Source organism: Pecten maximus, chromosome 4 (assembly GCF_902652985.1).
Source record: "Pecten maximus chromosome 4, xPecMax1.1, whole genome shotgun sequence".
NCBI classification, from domain to species: Eukaryota; Metazoa; Mollusca; class Bivalvia; order Pectinida; family Pectinidae; genus Pecten; species Pecten maximus.
Window position 1 is genome coordinate 27,080,818 of NC_047018.1, and position 23,303 is coordinate 27,104,120.

The window sequence follows — 23,303 nt, forward strand, 5'->3', positions numbered from 1 at the left end:
GAACTCTCCGCGTATTAAGTATTTAGTATTTTACATAAAAAAAATACCTCAAACTTCATTGTCCTATAATCATGAATATACCTGGATTTGGCAAGAAACCAAGTCATAGCTGCAATCGTTTATAAACAAACTTGACCCAGATTGACAATTTTTCACAATCAGGGCCCAGATAACCGACTGTTGTTGAAATTTTAATGTCTCTCCTGTAAATATTATGGAGCTCGTTTTATCTATACGATCTGTTGATGGGTCATTTGACATGAATACATCTAGGTCAACACTTCCACGTGAACTTGTGACATGTTTATGTGTATTTTTTCCAGTCTAAATTACTTCAACTCCTAATATGGAGGCAATGTGTAACAGCTTAAATTGACAAGATCTTGGGAGATTGTTTTTTATTTGAAATTTATTGCAGTCGATCCAGCTTTACTGTGGTTTGAAATTTATTTTGTACATCCTGAGTAATTTTTTTAGGAATTTCTACAAAAAAAAACAAAAAAACACGTTTACTACGAGATATCTAGTAAGAACACTGCAAAATGGGGCTTGCTTGACGAAACCACACCCCTCCCCCCAATATGACTTTGTAAATGCCTTTGTTTCCATGTGTGTATAGAAAACAGGGGTTTTCAGTCGCCTTTTGTTTTCAACAAGTTCGCCGAGTTAACCGTTTGATACTTTGTTGAAGGATTGAAGGTCAGTGTTGACTTTGTTTACACCCTATCACTATAAGCTCCTTTAACTGTCAAGGCAGTGGAGCGGAACATGTTTGTTGTTGTGAGATACCTGACTGGTGCCTATATTGAAACCTAAAGCAACAAAAGACATATGTGCTCTTCATTTTGACAAAGGGAGAAATCTTATCTGAAAGGATTTAAGTATTACAAAGAAAAATGCTACCTCACCCATAGTCATGTACACCTGTAGTGACAGGCTGAGAATTATTTGACCCTTTGGACCATCTCTTGGACCAAGACATTCGGAATAAAGGCCTGGGTCTATATGCATCCTTGTCTACTCATATCGGGTACCATACATATTTTAAACTTTAATTCATCCGTGTTTATAAACATTTATGATAATGGTTTAAAGTAGAATCGCCCAGTCAAGTTTGATTTCCCGTTGTCCTGGTCCGTGCATTTCATATACAACCATGACTTTTGACCCGGTGTTTTGAACTTGACCTTAGTGGTATAATTATAATTATATCCTCGACGGAAATAACAGTATATATAAGTTAGTAATTGACACCTTAGGTGACCCTGACCTTTCAATCTTCTATATCTCAATAGTGTGTAATATAGATATGATGCATCATCTACTAATTTTAATAACGTATGTGGTATTGTTCCAAGATTGTTTTTTTCCTGACAATTTTACAATGATCTTATTTTTGAACCCCGTCTGTTACCTTGACCTTGAGGGTTTTATGTTTCATACCAAAGTTTAAGTACTGAAAATGGTAAGCAGACAAGTGCCTTATTTGTAAGAAAGTTTGACCTCTACTTTTGATCTTAACCTTTCACCTAAAGCTTACCAGCCCGGGGTTAATGTTATGCAAAAGATACGAGGGCTGATTGATATGTTGTGAGCCTCATATTGAAGGATTTGAATTTTGCCGGACACAATTATTTTATTATTTTTCAACATAATCCCTTTCAGTATCTTTACACTTTTGCCAGCGGTATTTAAGGGCCGCAATGCCACTGTTCAGGAAGTCATCCACTGCATGTATGACGTCATCATCAGACTGAAAGTGGGTACCTTAAAAAGCTGCTTTCAGTTTTGGAAATAGATAAAAGTCTGATGGAGCGAGATCAGATGAATAAGGCGGATGCTGAATCAATTAAAAGCCACAATCGTGAATGGCAACCATGGCAACGACAGACTTGTGAACAGGAGCACTGTCCTGATGGAATAACACATCTTTAGTGAGCTTTCCGCGGCGTTGAATTTTCCCCGTATTTGCCTCAGAAGTGAAGCATAGTAGGTGCCATTGATTGTTTGTCCCTTTTGGAGATAATCTATCAGCAGAATACCATCTGCATCCCAGAAAAGCGAGGCCATAACCTTTCCAGCCGATGGAACAGTCTTTGCCTTCTTTGGCGGGGAGAGCCATGGCGCTTCCATTGTTTCTATTGTTTGGCCTCATGGGTAAAATGGTGGACCCATGCTTCATCCATAGTGACAAATCTCTGAAGAAAGTTGGCAGGATCTTCCTCAAAAAGGTTAAGATTAGCATGCGATAATGTTCGCCTGGTGTGCTTCTGATTCTCATTGCAAGATCCTCGGTCAGAATCGAATGTACTCTTTCCTACGAAATGCCAACTCTATTAGCTATATATCTTTCTGTCAGTCATAACAATATCATGAACTGTATTAACCATTTCTAGGGTTACAACATTGACAGGCCTTCCAGGACGGGGGTCATCCTCAAGGCTCTGTCGGCCGCGCTTAAATTCCGCCACCCACCTTCAGCATATGAAGGGACATATTTCCCTAGTGTTGCTACCATATCACTATGGATTTCCTTAGGTGTTGAACCTATTTTATGCAAATTTTGGATCACTGCTCTTTTACCGATTTTGTCCATTTTGCAAAAGCCAATTGTCTTGTTTACCTCTACCTCGTCGATATAAACTAACAAAATGAGAACAGTCCTTGTGTACACGAACCTTTATAGTCGAAAAATAATGGGACTTATTTAAACAGAACATCCTTGAGTATCCCCTTCAATACGAGGCTCACAACATATCAATCATCCCTCGTAGTTAACAAATAATCTGCACAGAGAAAGTTCAAATTATTCCATCATTAAACGATCATTTTCAAATACATTTTCAAATTATGTTTCTGACTTACTTTTACCGTTTTTACGCAGTTTCTCTTTCCAATGCGCAGAGAGAAAAATTCTTGCAATAAAACATAGAATATATAAATGCCAGCTGCCCTTAAAAATTTAATATTTTTTTGAGATTGGAGTGGAACATCAATATCTAAGCTTGATAACCACTGTAATGAATTTTAAGTATACAACATGTCAAGGGACGTCCCTGGTGCAATGCACACCACAATCCGTCAAGTCTGCAAAATGTTCTAAAGATTTAGGTCAATATATAGTGCTGTTAGGCTGTTTGCAGACCTCTCCAGAGCTTAAGTAAATATTTTTACCTGGCCCACGTTTCTGGTTAACGTGAATATTACAAGTAGGTCACTCTGATGGCGATATTTGCCCGGGTCTCTTGGCTTGTCGCCACTAAACAGTCTCAGCGGGTCCCCTGCCCGGATTTTATGTCAGTTTTAAGCTATTTTAAAGAGTACTGGCATATACCAATGGAATATATTTCAACCAATCTGACAGCTGTAAATTTAGTGCCAGGTGCTATTCCATTTTATAATCTGATTTCAAATTCTAATTAATCTGTGTATTAATGTAGAAGACAAACCAATGAAAAGTGAAGCATATTCAACAAGCATCATTTTCATATTAGCACGCCTCTAGCGATTGTTGTTTATTTTATATTATCAATTCCATGACAATTTTCCATTTGTATCAATAGATTTAGAGTGAAATGAGTTAAGTTATGTCACCATTTTTCTTTCTCTGGCCACCAATTGTTTCTCCGCAGCTCTCAATTACTCAATTGCCTGAACTCCCAGTGTTAACGTAAAGTTGAATTCGTTATCATTAATCAAGGAACACAAGACATTATATAGAATTCAAAGTACTTTATTTTTTCTCAATGCATCGATAAAAACAATTTTTTCACAAGTGAATCAAATGCTTTGTCACTACATGTAGTACCTTATTCAAAATCACATTTTTGAGAATCTCAATTCTGTTGAGTTGCCAAACCTGATAGCATTAACAGTCAAAATTACATGCCATCAATTCTTATTTTGTTACGATACCTTGTAACTTGTCAGATTTAGTTTTACACAATCCATGCAATGTAAGCAACCTGCTTTGAAGAATTGGTTGAATGTATAAATATCGCTTAATATTTTAAATTGCACCAATGAGTAAGAAAACAAATACAAGGAACATGACTTGTTAGAAAACTAGTACTTTCTGATATGTAACACACTTCGAATGTTCCTCAATCACCAATTCATAAAATTTTAACACCATTTTTTTTCTTTCAATCAACACATTTAGTTAATAGAAAAAATATCTATAATTTTAAGAATTATTAACTAAATTTCTTTAAACAAATTATTTCAAATTCTGAATCAAACAAATTTGCAATAATACTTTAACAGTCAAAATACTAGAGTCAATATGACGTTCAATAATCACAGCTGAACACATCTTTATATAATATCACAGGAAATCTAGCTTTCAGCATCTTAACTTTTTTTAAACTGAAAAACCAAGACAAATTAGTCAATCCCATGCTACACTTAATTTGCTGATTTAGTGAAAATACAAAAATGAGTGTAATATACTTTACTTTTAACACTAGCTTCCTTGTTGAAGCCACCAAAACAAATTTGAAATTGGCAACAAACTTGCCTATATAGATATATTTTATACAAATAAAATTAAAGGCATTAACATTTTGCTCTGGACATTTTGTGCCCAAAACTGAGTTGTCTTGCAATCCAAACATCTTACACTTCAATATCTTACATGACAATACCAGTAATTTCCAAACAGTAAAATATTTTACAGGTTTGATGGAACTATAAACATTATGAGCTTATATTTATAATGGAAACAAATATATGAAATCATTTCTGCAAAATATTTTCTTACATTAATGGGATTTTTCGGAAATATCTAAATTAACAAAAAAAAAATGCATTTCTTTTCTCCAATTTGAATTTTGAACATCTTTAGAACCGAAAAACAGAATTTGAGCTTAAAAGTACTTTTCAATAGTTTTGTATTTTTTACAAGTCACAAGACACTGATGTAAGTAGTCCATTGATAATTCAGACCTTTGTGATATGCTGTACAATAACGTATTGTTTATCTGTATTTATTTTATTTTTTTGAGATCAGTGAATTATATTTACATATGGAAACAAAAGTTGCCTTTTTACATGCCATTTATTGGGACCAAAATGTCAGTCTATATATACATGTATGTACACTATGTACACATGTCTACACTCTTATACTTGTGATCAGTTCATGGACTTGCAGTAACACACTAGCACAAACACTGCAACCAAAGCCGATATCCTTGGCTACAACCGTCTTTGCCAATTACATTACATTGTCTCCATGTAACAGCGACACACACAAATGAACACATGTACGTACAGCAATAACATCATTTTTCTAATGTAATGGATCATATCAAATGATGAGGTTTTTCTGTTATGGTATCTAGGTTTCTTGGAATGAATGACTTTGTAAAGCTATTTGCACAGACATACAAATGCTTGGAAAAGTAAAATGAAATTGATGCAAACAAATCAAAAAGTCTGTTTGTATGAATCTATAGTAAATGCCTTTGAATTTAAAGAAATCTGTTAAAAAAGTAAATATATTGAATTGTTGATAAGAAAATAAAAATTTTTGTATATAAAATTCACCGTTTCAACACCTAAAACATATTTACATTCCATCAAAAAATTTGTTCAAAATTTTAAGGTAACAACTTTTATTTCGAAAAATTAAAATTAACGAAAATCAAAGACATTTACTGAAGTATGAAGCCATATTAAAACTTAATTGCAGTATTTTTTTTTTGTACATCTTGATCGGCTGCCATTGCAAAACTGTGAACACATTACCGTCCTGACAATGCTTACTTAGCAAATGGAACTCAGTTTAATAGATGAGCATCTACATTGCATATGAAAATATTTTTTAACTATGATAGAGCAACATATATTCATTTCAACAGAGTTGGAATAACATTTGTAATTTAAAAGCACAGATTTTTCCACAACAATATTTCAAAACAAAAATATAGTATGTATCATACATATGTATAGATATCTTTCATGCACCTTTAGAGAGATTAAGTCTGGTGTTTAATAGAACAAAATGGAATGGCACTTGTGTTCTTAGAAAATCACACATATACACAACACATAATCCCCAAACATTATACAAGATCATTGTTATGATTCTTTGTTTCTTTTGAGCAACACTAGATTTTGGTTTACATCATGATCACAAACTAAATTAATTGCCGTTATCCATTATTTAAATAAAATACTGCTTAAGTAACATGTTTAATTGCTTTCATGGAAAGGAATCTTAATTTGAATTAAAACAAAAAATTAAAATCTATGCACCAAATCAGTAATTTCTTTGACTGTGAAATGCAAGTGACTGACTGTGAAATGCAAGTGACTCAAATGAAGTGACTGTCTGATAGACCATTAATTTGAAATGGAATGTTTATTAAGCAAAAATCAAAATAATCATATGAAATGTTTAAGATACGACTAGTCGGCAACTCGAACAGTAAAGAGGTATTGTTTGACAATATTGTATTTAACACAGATGGTACCCAGCCATGGATGGACTGGCTAGTGAGGAGCTGACAATCTCATGAGACAAGATATACTTTTATGTAGCGACTCCACAAAGGTTGAACACAATAAAATTTGGCTCCCTTCAAACGAAGTTCTTCATGTTTCACAATTGTGGATAATGCCAAAACATAACAATTTTTTTTTACCCCAACATCCCTCCCCCCAAACCCAGACAATACATAAAAACATTTATACTAAAATAACATGTAAAATTACAAAAAAGGTGAAAACAAATTATTAAACTACAAACATAAAAAGACACATGAGGGTTAACTAGAGTACATAAAATCACAACTCTTCATCTTGGATTAATCAGCTTTTTAGCAGTAATTGTCGTGTTAGCACTTAAATACTGCCCCTTGAGTTTCATGGAAATATAAGATCATCACAAGTTTCTCTCCCTAAATAATCTATTTGAAAGACAATGGATTATTTTCTTCTTTTAAACAATTTTTTTCGAAGAATATCTGTCAAACTTTATTCTCATGTTTGTTAAGACAGAGAAACACACATTTTGACATCAACATAAAATCCCTGATAGTAATCTCAAATACAACTGGCTAATGTTTTTTATGAGCACTCTCTCACCACACATAACACACACTCTTCTGTCACACAACACTTCCACACTTGAGAAAGTCTTGGTTCCTTCATCAGTCCAGTACTACGTACTGATAGCATAATTTGATGAATGTGAACTAGGTAGAGACAGTCCACTATCACTACTGACGTCAGAATTGTCCTCAGAAAAGTTCCCCCTTCGCCTAGCAAGGCCTGAACAAGGTGGTGACAGTTTGATACTGGGCACTTCCATGGAGTCGCCATTGTAAAGGCTACCATCAGACTCATCCTCGTCCTCTTGGCTATCTTCGCCGCATCGAGACCTACGACCGATGAAAAATGATGGTGCCTCGTTTATGTGTAGATGCTGTTGCATCATTCTGTTGATAGAGACTGCTTCTCCAGCAAAGCATTCCAGATCTTTTGTACTGTTATTCCTGAAATAAAGAAATCAAAATATAAGTACAATGTAGTGGTTTTTCCCTTGGAAACCATGATTATTTTTACACTTAAGATTCTGACATGCATCCTCTTTCATTTCTTGCTGTAGTATACATATCAATCAATTATTTCTATGATCATCTTAATATTTCTTGACATGCATCTTTTTTTATTTCCTGCTGTAGTATACATATCAATCAATTATCAATTATTTCTATGAACATCCTTATATTTATAGTTTGGTTGACTAAAGTGTATTGTCGCAATTGCAAATTGATTTGTTTTACCTTGTAAGGATCCTTGGTGTTGCCAGCGGGGTGGGAGGGGGAGGGGTTGTCACCCAGGGATGATTCAGGACTTCCTTGGCCGATAACCTTTTACGTGGGTCCCTAACTAGGAGCTTCCGGATCAAGTCCTTGGCCTCCTCAGATATCTCACTCCACTCATTCTCAGGAAGTTCAAATATGCCATCTTGAATCCTTGTAAAAAGATTTTCTTGGCAAGATTGGCAAGCTTCCCCTCTTTCCCATCCACAATCCTCTCCACATTGTCCATAAAAAGGGGGGTATCCACACAGCATGATATATCTATAACAACCAAATAGTTTCAAACTTAGAAACCAGCATCTTATTACAAGACAATAATATCTAAGGGATTCAAATTTGAGAAAGAAATTGTGTTTTAATATGCAATATTTCTAAACTTTTTTTTATTTATTAACATAAATTTATACAAGATTAATTCATGTCTACTTTTAAATAAACAAAAATACTAAGGTAAATTTTAAAACTTACAAAATTGTTCCTAGACTCCAGAGATCACATTTCTTGTCATAGGAAAATGATTCGCCAACCCAAGCATCCACAACTTCTGGTGCCATGTACTCGGCTGAACCTACTGGGGTCAGGAGTTCAGGAGTGGTGCAATTGTCATTCTGACTATTGATAGGTACACCACTGGCAAGGTCAAAGTCACAGATACGGATCGGAACAACCTCATCGTTCTTCTCACATAAAATGTTTTCTGGTTTTAGGTCTCTGTGGGCAATCCCTAGAGGAGACAACAAATACGTATTATGTTATTTGGAAAATACTCAAGATCTTATGGGGAAAAATAACTGTAAAATTGTAATTTCAAATCAAGCATTTTTGAAACAAATGAATTTACAGTTCTTGATCATGCTTACCTTTCTTATGGAGGAAGTGAAGAGCTTTGGCAATATCCCTAATAACCAAACTTGCTTCAAACTCCGTCACATGTCCCCTTCTCTCAATGTTGTTCAAAAGTGTTCCACCATGCATCAAATCAAACACCAAATAAAACCGTTCCTCCTCCTCAAAGTATTCATGTAAACGTAGAATATTCTCTTCATTTTGGCACAGGTGAAAAATTTCTATTTCTTTAAATACCTTCTTCCTTGACCGACCAAAATCTTTTTCAATAACCTGCAATGACAATTTAGTTAATTATTAATAAGTTAGTTCAATAAAAATCAAAACATCAAAAGATCATTTCTTCCATTTACTTAATTAAAAATTCTTTGCATGAATGATGTCTAAATTTAAAAGAATGACAATGGTTTATATTTTTCCTAATTACACTTTGAATTACACTTACCTTTACAGCATATTGTTTTTGGGTGGTATTTTTGCGGTATGTGCTTACAGAGGCATAAGCACCACTTCCCAGCTTTTCCCCAGTTGAGGTGTAAAGATCTGCAAAATACAAAGATAAACAACAATTGAAAATACTGCAAGTTACTTTTTATACAGATTTATAGACTTTACTTCTCAAAAATTGCATGCATAAATCAGTATAATTCAATGTTCAATATACCATATACAGACGTTAAAAATATTCCACTGAAAGTGCAAAACGGCTGATATAGTCACAGAAATTATACTCTACAATTTTTATCATGTTGACTAATATTTGATTTCATTGTTGTAAGATCAGATTGTGGGAGAATCTATGGCCTAGTTTCTAAGACACTAACTTAGATTAATCCACTATAAATAAAATGATTTTCGGGCCAGTGAAGTATAAAAGTTTGGTTGTCCTTTTATAGAAATATTCTCTTACAGATTAAAACACTTGACAGTATTGTACTGGCCATGGACTAGATACAAATCTATTATTGGTAGCCATCTGTTTGGTGTCCATACAAATATATAGTATTGTGACCTATATACATATATATGTACAAGGGAAGTGACAGCTGTATCTATATATGAATCATATGAATAGTGACTCATGTTACAACCTTGTCCAAGGTTTCCTGGTCACTATATATCAGGTAATACTGTGACCAAAATACAGACATCTAGTTCTAAACGTAATCTTATCTTTACAAAAGTATAAAGGGGAGTGGGAGTTACACTTTTGTGGTATGCATGTCATCACATCCTGGTTGTGTGAGACAGGCTAGACAAAATCCAGAATACAGAAAATAAAAGTCCATGCATACTTTATCAGGTGTATTCTTAGGAATCAAGATAATGCAACATTTTTTTATTATTATTTAAAGATTCAAAGATTTTCAATTTTCTTTGGAAAATATTGACTCTATAAAATGTCTTTTATTTTTTACATATTTAAGATCAATTTTTTTTTTGACCAACAGTATTATTTAGGGGGAAAAAAGAAATATTTAGTCAGAAATCATTTTGTATGCTCACTTTCAATTTTAGTTTTTATCTGAGTCATTATATTTCATCATACTGAATATTTCTAGATCTATCTAGTTTAATCTATGTTTGAATTACACGTAGCTTCCACGTATACACAAACATGTCATCAAGTAATGTAATCCCTCTCTACCAGTGTACACGTATACACAGTCATGAGGTGATCTACACATACGTGTCAGAAAACTACTATAATTCATGTTTATTGATCCATGACAACAGCTTTATCTTATTTGAATACTGTGGTACGATCTTACATCAGGCTACATACGAGAATTTACAAAACCTATTTTTAGAACATGACTTCATTTTATCGGCTGTCTGAAAACAGTAATGTGATTGGTCGGGTTATTCCCCATCCACATTGACTTGGTTGCCCAACATATATTTATAGCATGGAAAAATTTTATGATCCGATCTTCCTGCTAGAACATAGTTGCATCATTCAATGTAACAATACACAGCTCCTTAGGTCTATTTATATATATACACTGGTACATATACACCAGTTATATACACCTATGCAAGGAATGTGATAAAGAACACAAGTAACTTGAGAAAACAATGGGAAAGCAAGGAAATTTCCACCAAAACTATATGCAGTATATAAAAACAGATATGTATCATGTACTGCAGTTGATATATAGGTAAATAAACAGTCCAATCAAATATTTTATAAACTTAACTATAGCCAAGTGAATACAAAACCAATCATGAAAATGATCTCACAAGTATTTTCACTCCAACACTGAAGGATTCTGTCTTAATCACAAACTGTTTCTCAAAATGGGAAAAACTGTCACATAAAATTTTGACAGCAGACCCAAAATATGTATCCCACAGGGTATAAAGAAAGTTGAAACTGTAATGTCTAATATCCAGAATTAAGTCAAATTGTTTATCCAACAAAATAATCAATCTAATCATATACTATGCAGCAAGTTGTGGTGTTACAATTTTAGAATTGAAATACAAACAGATTAATACTCACCATTAAATTTTTGGGCTGGTTGGTCCTCCTTTCGACGTTTCTTCTTGTTTCTGGATGGACGGCGGTTCATTGTTGAACTTTCACTGTTCCTCAATTCCATATCTTCCATGATTGGGTCCATATCCAGTGAGGGCAATGCAGCAAGTACACGATCTAACATTAGACTTGATGGTCTTCTTGGCGATAAGTTATAAAAAGCCTGATGCTCAACCTACAACACACAATATATATTGCATAAATGTCTTGGCATCTACACACTAAAGTTTTACTGTTGAATTATTATAAATTCAAATAAAATCCTCTTATTATTATCCTTTTATACCTGGTTTTGGTTTAAGAATGAAATCCCACAAATGTCCCAAGAACATCCGAGTGAGATTTAACCTCCCTCTCCCACCTAGCTTCTTCCAAGGACTGAGACTACATGTACTGAACCATACACTGTACACTTACAAAACACTAGGTTATATATGAGTATGACACCAGTTACATGCAACAGACATAGTACCAGAAATGCCACTCTAGTGCCAAAAGCAATACATATACTAGTAGTCTTAGTATCTATACAACTGTCACTACAGACAACACTATCACATGAATAGCATCCCAAGCAGTGGTAAAGGACTCCCACTGAGGAGGTGTTGGCATGTGATTTTGACTTCCCACAGGGCAATCCCTTTCAACCATGATCATATCTGGACTGGCACAGTGACCATTATGATATAACTCAATGAGAAACAAAGTGAGAGTTAATTAGTAGCAAATACCTCAATTACTGGACATGTAGCAAGGTGTTGCTCAAGTGTTTATTGGTTTATGATAGTGATTACCTATTTTAACTGATGTTTGAAAAACATCAATAGCTATTAATTTAGAACTCATGAGTATATAGAAACACAAAGAAAGGTATCAAGTTCTGAAGAACTGTGTTTTTTTCATCTGTAAATTTATACAGCAGAATAAGTAACTACGAATGTACAACAGTATTTCAGGGTTCATATTAAAAATATATATTTAAATATATATATGTTTAAATTTAAAGTAGATGCCATACACAAGAACAAAAATATCAATCAACACCTTTAAAATTACAAGAAAGTTGGTTTTTTTAATACCCTGATAGAAATATTATAGCTTTTATTAAGAAAAAACTAGCTATTAATTTATAAATAAAAGTATGTAGATAGCTTATTATTCACAAGATAGTATCAAAGTACACAATGTAATCAAAATTATTTCTCCTTCAAAGTAAAAATTCATGTATAAGAAATGCCATGTAAAGAACCTTGTGATAACCAATGTTAGTTAAGTTCTTCCATTGTCTAGTTGTAACATTCATGTTCAGACTTTCATTGCTCAAATGGCTTGAATTCGAACATCTAGTCATTTACTTATATTTTACAATGCTTTCATTACTGCATATTGGAATTAGTAAAAATTTCATCATCCAAAGAAATATCAACACCATTTATACCTTCATTCATCACAGTTTGTGAGGACCAATGATTTCACCATCAACAGACAGATTCTAAATTATATACCAATTACAATAATATATACCATGTGGTAACAGGTTTGTAATTAATTCACTATAAAGTAAGAAATTATTTTTCATTATTAGCAAAACCAATAAAAAAAAAGTTCAATCCCTCTCTGAAATTTCGAAAATTAATCCCTCTCTGAAATTTCGAAAATTAATATTTCAATAAATAATCAGCATCAATGAATTTCTCAAAACATATAAAAAAAATTCAACATCTTTTTTAATCTTCAAAGTCTTCTGTACACATCAAAACAGACTGAATGACACCTAGTTCCTTCTAGAATTAATGGCTAAAAATAGCAATGTCCAGTCTATTCCTGCACAAAGAGCCAGAACATTCCAGTCAAATCCACAAAATTTAGGATTAAGCAAAGAAAATATCTAGAACTAGAAGATAACATTTATTTCTAAATATGTTATTGTAATTAAAAATATAAACGAACTTAGAAAGTTTACTTAAATTATGAAAAATGTACACAAAGACCTGAACCAGTATTGTTATTACTTACCTCCAACATTTTCGTCAAACTTGTGTTGTCAATTGATAAACAACTATTTAACTTGAAACACAAACGTGCGCTATTCCAGATATTATCACTAAAACTGCATTCGCTTAAATCCGTTGACCAACTAAGACTGTCCGAAGGTCCAAAGACCTGAAATCGTTTCTTACTACAATCCGTCCATTTTCCTTCACTCACAAACTAGAACAGGGTTCATACGTCAGCAAGACTGTTTATATATCAGGGATCCGTGTCACGCGACGTGGCCTACGATCTGACTGGCTGACTCACCGTGTTTATGTACGCAGATGCAGCCAACTGTAGCGACCGTGATTATAATATCGGTGTGTTTACATCCGCCATGGAGGTCACCCGGAGTTATACATGGAAATGTTAGGTTTTGAGCGCAAAAAGAAAATGCAAAAATGTCACCTAACAGCATAAACAACACAGAAATGTATAGAAATCGCTAAAGACATGACAAAAAAGGACGAACATTACCTCTATCATGATGCAATGAAATAAACTGTAAACAATGCCACAACTCCCGCCAAGCACTCATCCATCTTCGCAAAACAAACCAATCGTCCAATCCCGGTATACGGAATTTCACGATAACATTTTGGTTACACAGAAAACTTAAAATATCCATAAATATTGATCAATATTAGTAAATTCAACATAATATACTTAAATATGACTATTTTATGCTTAAATATTCAAATTTGTCGAAAAAGAAAATGTATAAATGGATATATTACTTGAGCGTTTGAAACCGACAGCATTTTAACACTGCCAACAAAGAACAAAAAGAACACCGATCAACCGAAAAACACAGGAGAGTGTGGAGTCGAAAATGGATCTCCCTAATCCACCTGAAGGTAATTAGCAGCTGATTTGACTACTCATCCGCAATTTCTGTTGTTGTTTAAGCAATAATTGTTATACTGTTTGAACTATACAGGATTATTTGCCATTTAATCCAGTGAATCACAAGAAAACGTCGGAATATTGGAGGGGGGGGGGGGGGGGGGGGGGGGTGCAAATTACAATAAATGAATGAATTGTTAAGTGTTAAAAGTGTCATTCTCAGAAAGTTAACATTTGTTATACAGTTTGTAACTCTCGGTGTATTCACGCTATTTAAAGGTTTTTAAAGGCAAATTACAATAAATGAATGAATTGTTAAGTGTTAAAAGTGTCATTCTCAGAAAGTTAACATTTGTTATACAGTTTGTAACTCTCGGTGTATTCACGCTATTTAAAGGTTGCACTGAATCTCTCAACAAATTCTCTAAACTAGTCGTGAAAATAGCTTTAATCGGGTGGGTCCTACAGTCCGCCGATCGACCTATACTGTAGTTCAATTCAGCTATTCAAAGCATGAGCTATACTCAATAGCACAGGCATATACCCAATGAAATACTGTACAACATTACAGAATTCGACTAATTTGCCTCTGCAACTGCACCTGTTTCCAGTGCATCACTTCGACATTACACACATGGCGGCAAAGTTATCTTAAAAGGTACTGCAAGTTTACCATTGATATTGTGTGACTTTTCTGAATCCTAGTTTCCTAAAATATTCCAGTGACTCAAGTCTTAATTGGTGCATAGCAACTGATTCCTCAACAATAGATAACTACCGGGGGAGAGGTATTATAAATACAACCTTGAAAAAAAGTTGATGCTTGACTAACTTTTCAACTTGTATCTTATTCTTGAGACATTTAGAATTATATATCTAGTCCTATATATGGCAATCAGCTCTTGAACAAGAATTACAACTTGACAATGATTTAAAGTTAATATCAATTAAAATTTCAATATGTTTTTAGGTCACATGAGACAAAATCTCAAGTGACTTTTTCCAGTTGCCTTTTGTCCGATGTTGTTTGTCATCCCACTGTAAATAATTTTCATTTTCGACTTCTTCATATAAAAACCCTGAATCCATTTCAATAAAAATTTGCAGAAACCTTCCATGACATATGGTCCCTACCCCCAAGAGGTCTGATCATGAGGGGCGGTGCTGAAAGGAGTCAAACTGACTGAAATTTCAAATATGTTCTCCACAAAACTTAAATAAGGAAGAATCAAATACTCATAAATAGTTTTAATGTTCTTTACCAAATTTGTAAATTTCTTGACCCTGGGGTTTCATGTTTGCCCTTGGGAGGAGGAAGACTTAATAAACTAAATGTTATGTAGGGAAATCACATTGTAGACTATCATTTGTTTAATTTCTATTGGAATTCCTTTTAACTCGGTTCAGATTAGCAGTTTGAGATGACAGTTTGATGGTATGTACATGTTGGCCCTGAATGACCCCTAGGACTGATAGTCCTGACCAAAAAGGTTATATTAACTGAAATATTTCAAAACTCAGGTGGTTGTTAATGCCCATGGGCCTCTTGTTGATTAATCAAGGACACAATTGGTTTGGTTTGGTTTATTTTGTTTAACGTCCTATTAACAGCTAAGGTCATTTAAGGACGGCCTCCCGTGCGTGCAACATGCATGAGTGTGGGGAGTGCGTATGTTTGTGTTATGTCTCCTGGTGATAGGCCGGAACTTTTGCCGATTTATAGTGCTACCTCACTGAAGCATACCGCCGAAGACACCCAGCAGCACACCCAACCCGGTCACATTATACTGACAACGGGCGAACCAATCGTCCCACTCCAAGTATGCTGAGCGCTAAGCAGGAGCAGCAACTACCATTTTTAAAGACTCTAGTATGTCTTGGCTAGGGGACAGAACCCAAAGCCTTCCTCACAGCGGCAAACGCTCAACTAAAGGCCAAAAATGAGTCATTGTCAAGGGAGACATTAGGAAGATGAAGAAAGTTGTTAAGAAAGAAGAGAAAAGATAAGGTCCCAAATTTAGTCGCCTCTTACGATCATGCATTTGGGGCAGCAGGTACAATTCTTACGCCCTATCTGCAGGGCAGTCCAGGACTCAAAGATAGTTTATTTGAAGGAAATAGCAATGAGGAAATGTTGTCATTAGGTTGTTCAAGAGTAAGTTTATATAGCTGCAGTAGCTATATAGTGTTTAAATATTGACTGAAGTGTTGCATTTAGACCACTTGCCCTAACCGTTCACAGAAAGAAACTTTATAGGGCAGGTGCTGGTAAACTTTTAAGAATTTTATTTTTTTTTCATTTCAGATCCAGACCTGAAAAACATAATTGATAAACTTGCCAATTTTGTGGCAAGAAATGGACCAGAGTTTGAGCAAATGACCAAACAAAAACAGAAAAACAACCCACGGTTTTCTTTTCTGTTTGGAGGGGAACATTTTCATTATTACCAATACAAAGTAAACTCTGAATCAGTCAGTAAGTATTTATTGGTGTTTGTTCGACCTTTTGTATCATTAATTAGTCCTCCACTGGAACTGTCAATGAGGTCTATAGAATCCGTGTGTCACTTTGTCCAGGATATATGTACTGTATGCTATATATAATACACTGAATGTTCTGTCATCTTCAGCTGCCAAATTTCGTATGCAAGATTGATCAAGATTGTAGAGTATCTACTGTAATATACAGAATTTTGACCCTAAAGCTATTTTTTAAATTTTGCTACATACCATAGATTTGGACATAGGTGATATACTTATGATTTTGTACTGCACAAAGTGTTACATTAATTGGATCCATTTCCAGATTACATGAGGTACATGCATATGTGTGTAATTGGAAAGGAATCCATGCTTGTATAATACATGTGTACAGTAGTTCATTTCATTAGGATCAAAATCAAACATCACCTAGTCGTGATGAAGAAAAGAAAATAAGCTCATTTTCCTATCAAGTATTCAGTTTAAGATTTTTTTTATAAAAGTAAAAAGTGTAAGTAGAAAAAAAACCCACAACTTTGAGACTCCAGTTTAGATAATTGACTTTTTACCTGGGTATGAATACTTTATTAAGTTGAACTTAGAGATGTATTTGTATGTTTGTAGAGTCGTTGGCCGAGTCTGGAGGATTTAGTGGTCCACCTGTAAGTGATGGTCCCCCTCAAACACAACCATTCCCTGTCACACTTCCTGGTGTCCCGCCTGAAGTACCGCCTCCATTCCTTGGAAACCCCGACAGTGAGTTCAGAATTCCATTTTCAGCATCATTGCTAATTTATATCTATTCATATAGAATCCTATACTTTTGTATTACTGTTCAAATTGTTGAAAATGCCAAAAGAAGCAAAATGACTCAAAGTAAATATACCTAATGTCTATATATAGCTATATAGGTAGAGAATATGACTGTGTTTTCCTGCTGTTTTACATTAACATTTTTGTTACCATCACTTGATATTATTTAGTTACCAGGTAAAGTTATAAGTTGACTTCTGAAGGAGACTTACATTTATTATTGTGACTACACAAAGTTAAATTACACTAATATGCTTTATGAAGAACTTATGAATGTTCCTGACAGATGTGATTAACCCCGGGCGCTTATCTAATGTTAGATATATGACTATGACGTCAGTACCTTGTACATGTAAAATTTAATTAAGGTTTTTCATGAATTATTAATGTAAACTTCCATAATTTTAATCATTAAACAGATGATATAATATTATCAAGTCTTTTTACCTCCAATCATTGGAGTCATAGATATTTTACAGAGTCAGAGAAAATTTCGGATATCTTTGTTCTTTATCAAACTACAATAATTGTATCATTTATCATGTTATTTCTGAAACTTTAAATATATAGCAGTAGAATATCTGGCTTATAGATCATGTTGACTGCCACACAAGTTATATGATATTTGCAGGCCACTGTGTTGACTGCCATACAATGCATATACCTATATCTGGCTTATAGATCATGTTGACTGCCACACAAGTTATGTGCCTAGGTATTTGCAGGCCACTGTGTTGACCGTTGCACAATAAATATATTTGCAGGCCACTGTGTTGACCATTGCACAATAAATATATTTGCAGGCCACTGTGTTGACCGTTGCACAATAACTATATTTGCAGGCTACTGTGGTTATTTTGCAAAAATTATAAAAATATTTCTTTTTTGGACAAGTTAACGCTGGGGGTTTAAAACTGGAGTACCCATGGCCCCTATACACAGCGAAAACTACTGTGCTGAAGCTTAAGTCAGGCAGATGTATTGAATACCTTTTCACATCTGATAAGATGTAATTATGTATTGTAATGTATTGTAATCTTGGTAAAACATTAATGTGATATTTGCTATGCCACCCAACCACCCCATCCCAAGATGAATTTACCTTTATTTCCATAATAAATAATGGATATAATAATGTGACCGGCCCTTATCTGACTAATGAATTTTACTTGGATTAAAAAAATGGAACACTAAGAAATGGAAAATTAAGAAATGGAAAATTAAATCCGCAAGTTAAATCTGAATATAATACAAATATATCAGACAACATTAACTGATCTATGGTACAATATTTTGTAATAAAAATGTAATGGCAGCTGTAACCCAAGAAGGCTCAAATTAGAACAAAAATAAAAAGATCTTATAATAACAAAAAAACCTTTTATTTAGGTTTTAAATCTATTGTCCACATGCTTCCATCCACACTTTTATACTGTATTTATCTCCCTAAGACTTTTGTCGATTACAAGATATCATCTACCTTTAGGACAGGTAATACGGGACAAGGATATAACAGGTCTGATTACAGGTAGACTGTTGTGTGTAACAATGATAACAACCTGAAACACTTAGGTATACACCTATATATGTTATAGATTGACACCTATATATGTTATTTGTAAGATGTTAACCATTAGTGATTTACAGGTAGATAAATATGCTTTCAAATCAAACAATGTTGACCTTGATTGACCTCTGACAATATCTTTATTGTCTGAGTTTGTTTTTGCTGTAGACAGTCCCAATAGAGGCAGAATTAATGATACATTGTAATTGATATTCTTTATACATTTAGAAAATATGCCAATTCAAAGTTGGACAGAAAATGTATTCTATAAGTACTAGCATGTCATAATGTCATAAAATAATGTTGGTAAAAAAATTGTAGATACGAGTATGAGATTGTAATAACGACTTTTTATTTAGTCATTATCAGTATGGATGGAATAGGGAAATGACAAAATCCTGGTAGATATAAGGGCTGGGTAAGCTCCACCAGTAGAACATTGGACAATAAAACCTCAGGTGAAGATCTAAGATGTGTGATTCAAACCCTCGTTGTATAAGTTTGTCTTTCTGAAAAAGACAAGACCACAGATTACCTTATATGATATTCCTCAAACACATGTGTGTTCCCTACCATTGATTTTGTTACGACTACTAATGTCACAAGTATTGGTCCTAATTATGTATCAAACAGGTGTCACACCTGACAGATATATATCTCAATTATGTCACACCTACTTAACAAGGCTCCCAGGTACTATCTAATATTGCTTGTAGGTTACAGCTATACTATTATGTCAGACAATATGTATCTGACAGAGTTTATCACCAATTTTTCTGTTTGATATGTGTCCTTTTTTTTCAGTGAAAAAAAAATATAGAAAATTTCCACTACCGTATTCATTAATTTGTAGCCTTGCATGCTTTAAAGTTATGAAAATGAGCCTTTATGGTACTATGTTACTTTCCTGACTTTGTCAACATTCAAGTTTTAATCTTATGTTGTAAATATATTGATGAATGACATGTTGGGATGCATCTATATGATGTTACTTAAATTAATGTTCTTATTATTTCATGAAATATTCAAACTAAAGAAATGTTGATATAGTATAATTATGATGTTGTGTTGATATCGTCTGATATTGAGGTATTTGATTTTGAATGTGAATTTCAAAGTGTTGATGCATTCTAATATGACGGAGCTTGAAATACTGATATGATATCAAATATGCCTGCATGGTTTGAGTGATTTCCTAATCAGACTTACAAACCAATATGTTGGTTGTTGTTGTTTACCAGAGTACATTCTGGAGTAAGATTACCTGTCTTTGCTTCATTATTATACTAATAGGTTTAAACTTTGCTGGTCACTGTTAAATTAGCTTCTGGATTAATGGCTTCTCTTCACTGGCTTTTATGGATTGATGTAGTCGAGGAAATGTTATCCCTGTATATTTTTTTTGCATTTTCTCTTAGACACTCTCACATTTGTTGTAGAGCTAGTCTTCATCCAATAGACTTCTATTGTCCTATCACTGACCACTATGAAGTAGGTGTCTTTGATGTGAACCTGTAGAAGATTGGACTTTTGGACCTCAGAGTAATACTATAGATTTCCTCACACCTGATAAAATAGCCTTATTGTGAATATTAACAGCCTGTTACCTGTCAAAATCATCTCATTAGCATACTATGTTGTTTCAGTCCAGGTAGACATCAAAGGAAGTGGCTATGGGGCCCTAGGGCTAGTCACAGGTATGCTCTGTCTGGGGTGGTAATTGGGCTACACAATGGTGTCTCCCTGTATGTGACTGTGAGAAACACTTCTTTGACCAGAGCTCCATGACTATACAAACTCATTTGGCTGTTTAGTTGTTTGCTTTGTTACTAAATTAGGCTGAAATGTATGGATATAAATAATTTTGAGGTGTAATAAATGGCTTGAGTTATTTGTGTAAGTCATAGTTAATTACAATGTCTTGTGTAATAGATTATGTAGGAATTACTTGCAGTTAATTGGTAAGGAACTACGAATTAAACATCCACTATATACATAACTATTTACTTTGTTTATTTTACAAACAAATGTGAAACAAGTTATAACAACTTATATTTATCACTCCTGTTGGTTCTGATGGCAGCACACCAGTAGTCTTATGTAATTGGGCAGGTGACCTAATACCTTGTCATGTCCGATCTGGATATCAAATTGAGGTTGCATAGGAGAAAGGCAAGTGCATTTTCACTATTTCACCTGATCCCTCATCCAATGTCTTAAACTGACCAACACCCAATGTCCCTCACTTTTGGCCTTTAGTTGAGCGTTCGCCGCTGTGAGGAAGGCTTTGGGTTCTGTCCCCTAGCCGAGACATACCAGATTCTTTAAAATTGGCAGTTGCTGCTCCTGCTTAGCTCTCAGCATATTAGGAGTGGGACGACTGGTTCGCCTGTTGTCAGTATAATGTGACCGGGTGGGGTGTCCTGCTGGGTTTCTTTGGCAGTATGCTTCAGTGAGGTAGCACTATAAATCGGCAAAAGTTCCGGCCTATCACAAGGAGACTTAACACGAACATACCGCAGCCTCCCAAAACACACATACGCACTCGCCACACGCATGCATGTCGCACCCAGGGGAGGCCGTCCTTTAATGACCTTACCTGTTAATAGGACATTAAACAAAATAAACCAAACCAAACCACCCACCCAATGTCTGAGCCTGACCACCACCCAATGTCTGACCCTGACCACCACCCAATGTCTTATCCTGACCACCTCCAAATGTCTGACCCTGACCACCACCCAATGTCTTATCCTGACCACCTCCAAATGTCTGACACTGACCACCACCCAATGTCTGACCCTGACCACCACCAATGTCTGACCCTGACCACCACCCAATGTCTGACCCTGACCACCACCAAATGTCTGACCCTGACCACCACCCAATGTCTTATCCTGACCACCTCCAAATGTCTGACCCAAACCACCCACCCAATGTCTGACCCTGACCACCACCCAATGTCTGACCCTGACCACCACCCAATGTCTGACCCTGACCACCTCCAAATGTCTGACCCTGACCACCACCAAATGTCTGACCCTGACCACCACCCAATGTCTGACCCTGACCACCACCCAATGTCTTATCCTGACCACCACCAATGTCTCACCCTGACCAACACCCACCCAATGCCTTACCCTGACCACCACCCAATGTCTTACCCTGACCACCCCCCAATGCCTTACCCTGACCACCACCCAATGTCTCACCTTGATCACCCACCCAATGTCTCACCCTTACCACCCGCCCAATGTCTTACCCTGATCACCCACCCCAATGTATCACCCGCATCACCCACCCAATGTCTTACCCTTATCACCCACCCAATGTCTCACCCATATCACCCACCCAATGTCTAACCCTTATCACCCACCCAATGTCTCACTTTCACTCACCCAATGTCTCACCCTTATCATACACCCCAATGTCTCATCCTTATCACCCACCCAATGTCTCACCCTTATCACCTACCCAATGTCTCACCCTTATCACCCACCCAATGTCTCACCCTTATCACCCACCCAATGTCTAACCCTTATCACCCACCCAATGTCTCACTTTCACTCACCCAATGTCTCACCCATATCACCCACCTCAATGTCTCACCCATATCACCCACCCAATGTCTCACTCTTATCACCCACCCAATGTCTCACCTTATCACCCACCCAATGTCTCACCCTTATCACTCACCCAATGTCTCACCCTTATCACCCACCCAATGTCTCACCTTATCACCCACCCAATGTCTCACCCTTATCACCCACCCAATGTCTCACCCTTATCACCCACTATATGTCTCACCCTTTCACCCACCCAATGTCTCACCCTTATCACCCACCCAATGTCTCACTCTTATCACCCACCCCAATGTCTCACCCTTATCACCCACCAAATGTCTCACTCTTATCACCCACCCAATGTCTCACCCTTATCACCCACCCAATGTCTCACCCTTATCACCCACCCAATGTCTCACCCTTATCACCCACTCAATGTCTCACCCATATCACCCACCCAATGTCTCACCCTTATCACCCACCCAATGTCTCACCCTTATCACCCACCCAATGTCTCACCCATATCACCCACCCAATGTCTCACCCATATCACCCACCCCAATGTCTCGCCCATATCACCCACTATATGTCTCACCCTTATCACCCACCCAATGTCTCACCCTTATCACCCACCCCAATGTCTCACCCATATCACCCACCCAATGTCTCACCCTTATCACCCACCCCAATGTCTCACCCATATCACCCACCCAATGTCTCACCCTTATCACCACCCAATGTCTCACCCATATCACCCACCCAATGTCTCACCCATATCA

At 35.6% G+C, this 23,303-nt stretch overlaps 2 protein-coding genes across 4 annotated transcripts in view; one reads left to right on the forward strand and one right to left on the reverse strand.

The window, feature by feature from the left end:
• Positions 1-3,717: 3,717 nt before the first annotated feature.
• Positions 3,718-13,823, reverse strand: LOC117325670 (MAP kinase-interacting serine/threonine-protein kinase 1-like). 2 transcript variants are annotated; one of them, XM_033882080.1, is made up of 7 exons: positions 13,732-13,823; positions 11,185-11,395; positions 9,124-9,221; positions 8,693-8,951; positions 8,301-8,556; positions 7,794-8,093; positions 3,718-7,502 (listed from the first exon to the last, which is right to left on the reverse strand). In XM_033882080.1, exons 1-7 carry the CDS (start codon positions 13,738-13,740, stop codon positions 7,169-7,171), a joined length of 1,467 nt encoding a protein of 488 aa, XP_033737971.1. In that variant the 5' UTR covers positions 13,741-13,823; the 3' UTR covers positions 3,718-7,168. The 2 variants fall into 2 exon arrangements, with proteins under 2 accessions (XP_033737971.1, XP_033737970.1); XM_033882079.1 differs by lacking the exon at positions 13,732-13,823 and adding an exon at positions 13,237-13,456.
• A 112-nt stretch (positions 13,824-13,935) lies between these two features.
• LOC117325669 (calcium homeostasis endoplasmic reticulum protein-like) overlaps positions 13,936-23,303 on the forward strand; it is a 97,590-nt gene continuing 88,222 nt past the window's right edge. For both annotated transcript variants that reach the window (XM_033882078.1, XM_033882077.1), the window contains exons 1-3: positions 13,936-14,111; positions 16,406-16,576; positions 17,206-17,337. In XM_033882078.1, the coding sequence (XP_033737969.1) occupies positions 14,087-14,111; positions 16,406-16,576; positions 17,206-17,337 (328 nt within the window). In that variant the 5' untranslated portion in view covers positions 13,936-14,086. The remainder of the gene's footprint in view (positions 14,112-16,405; positions 16,577-17,205; positions 17,338-23,303) is intronic.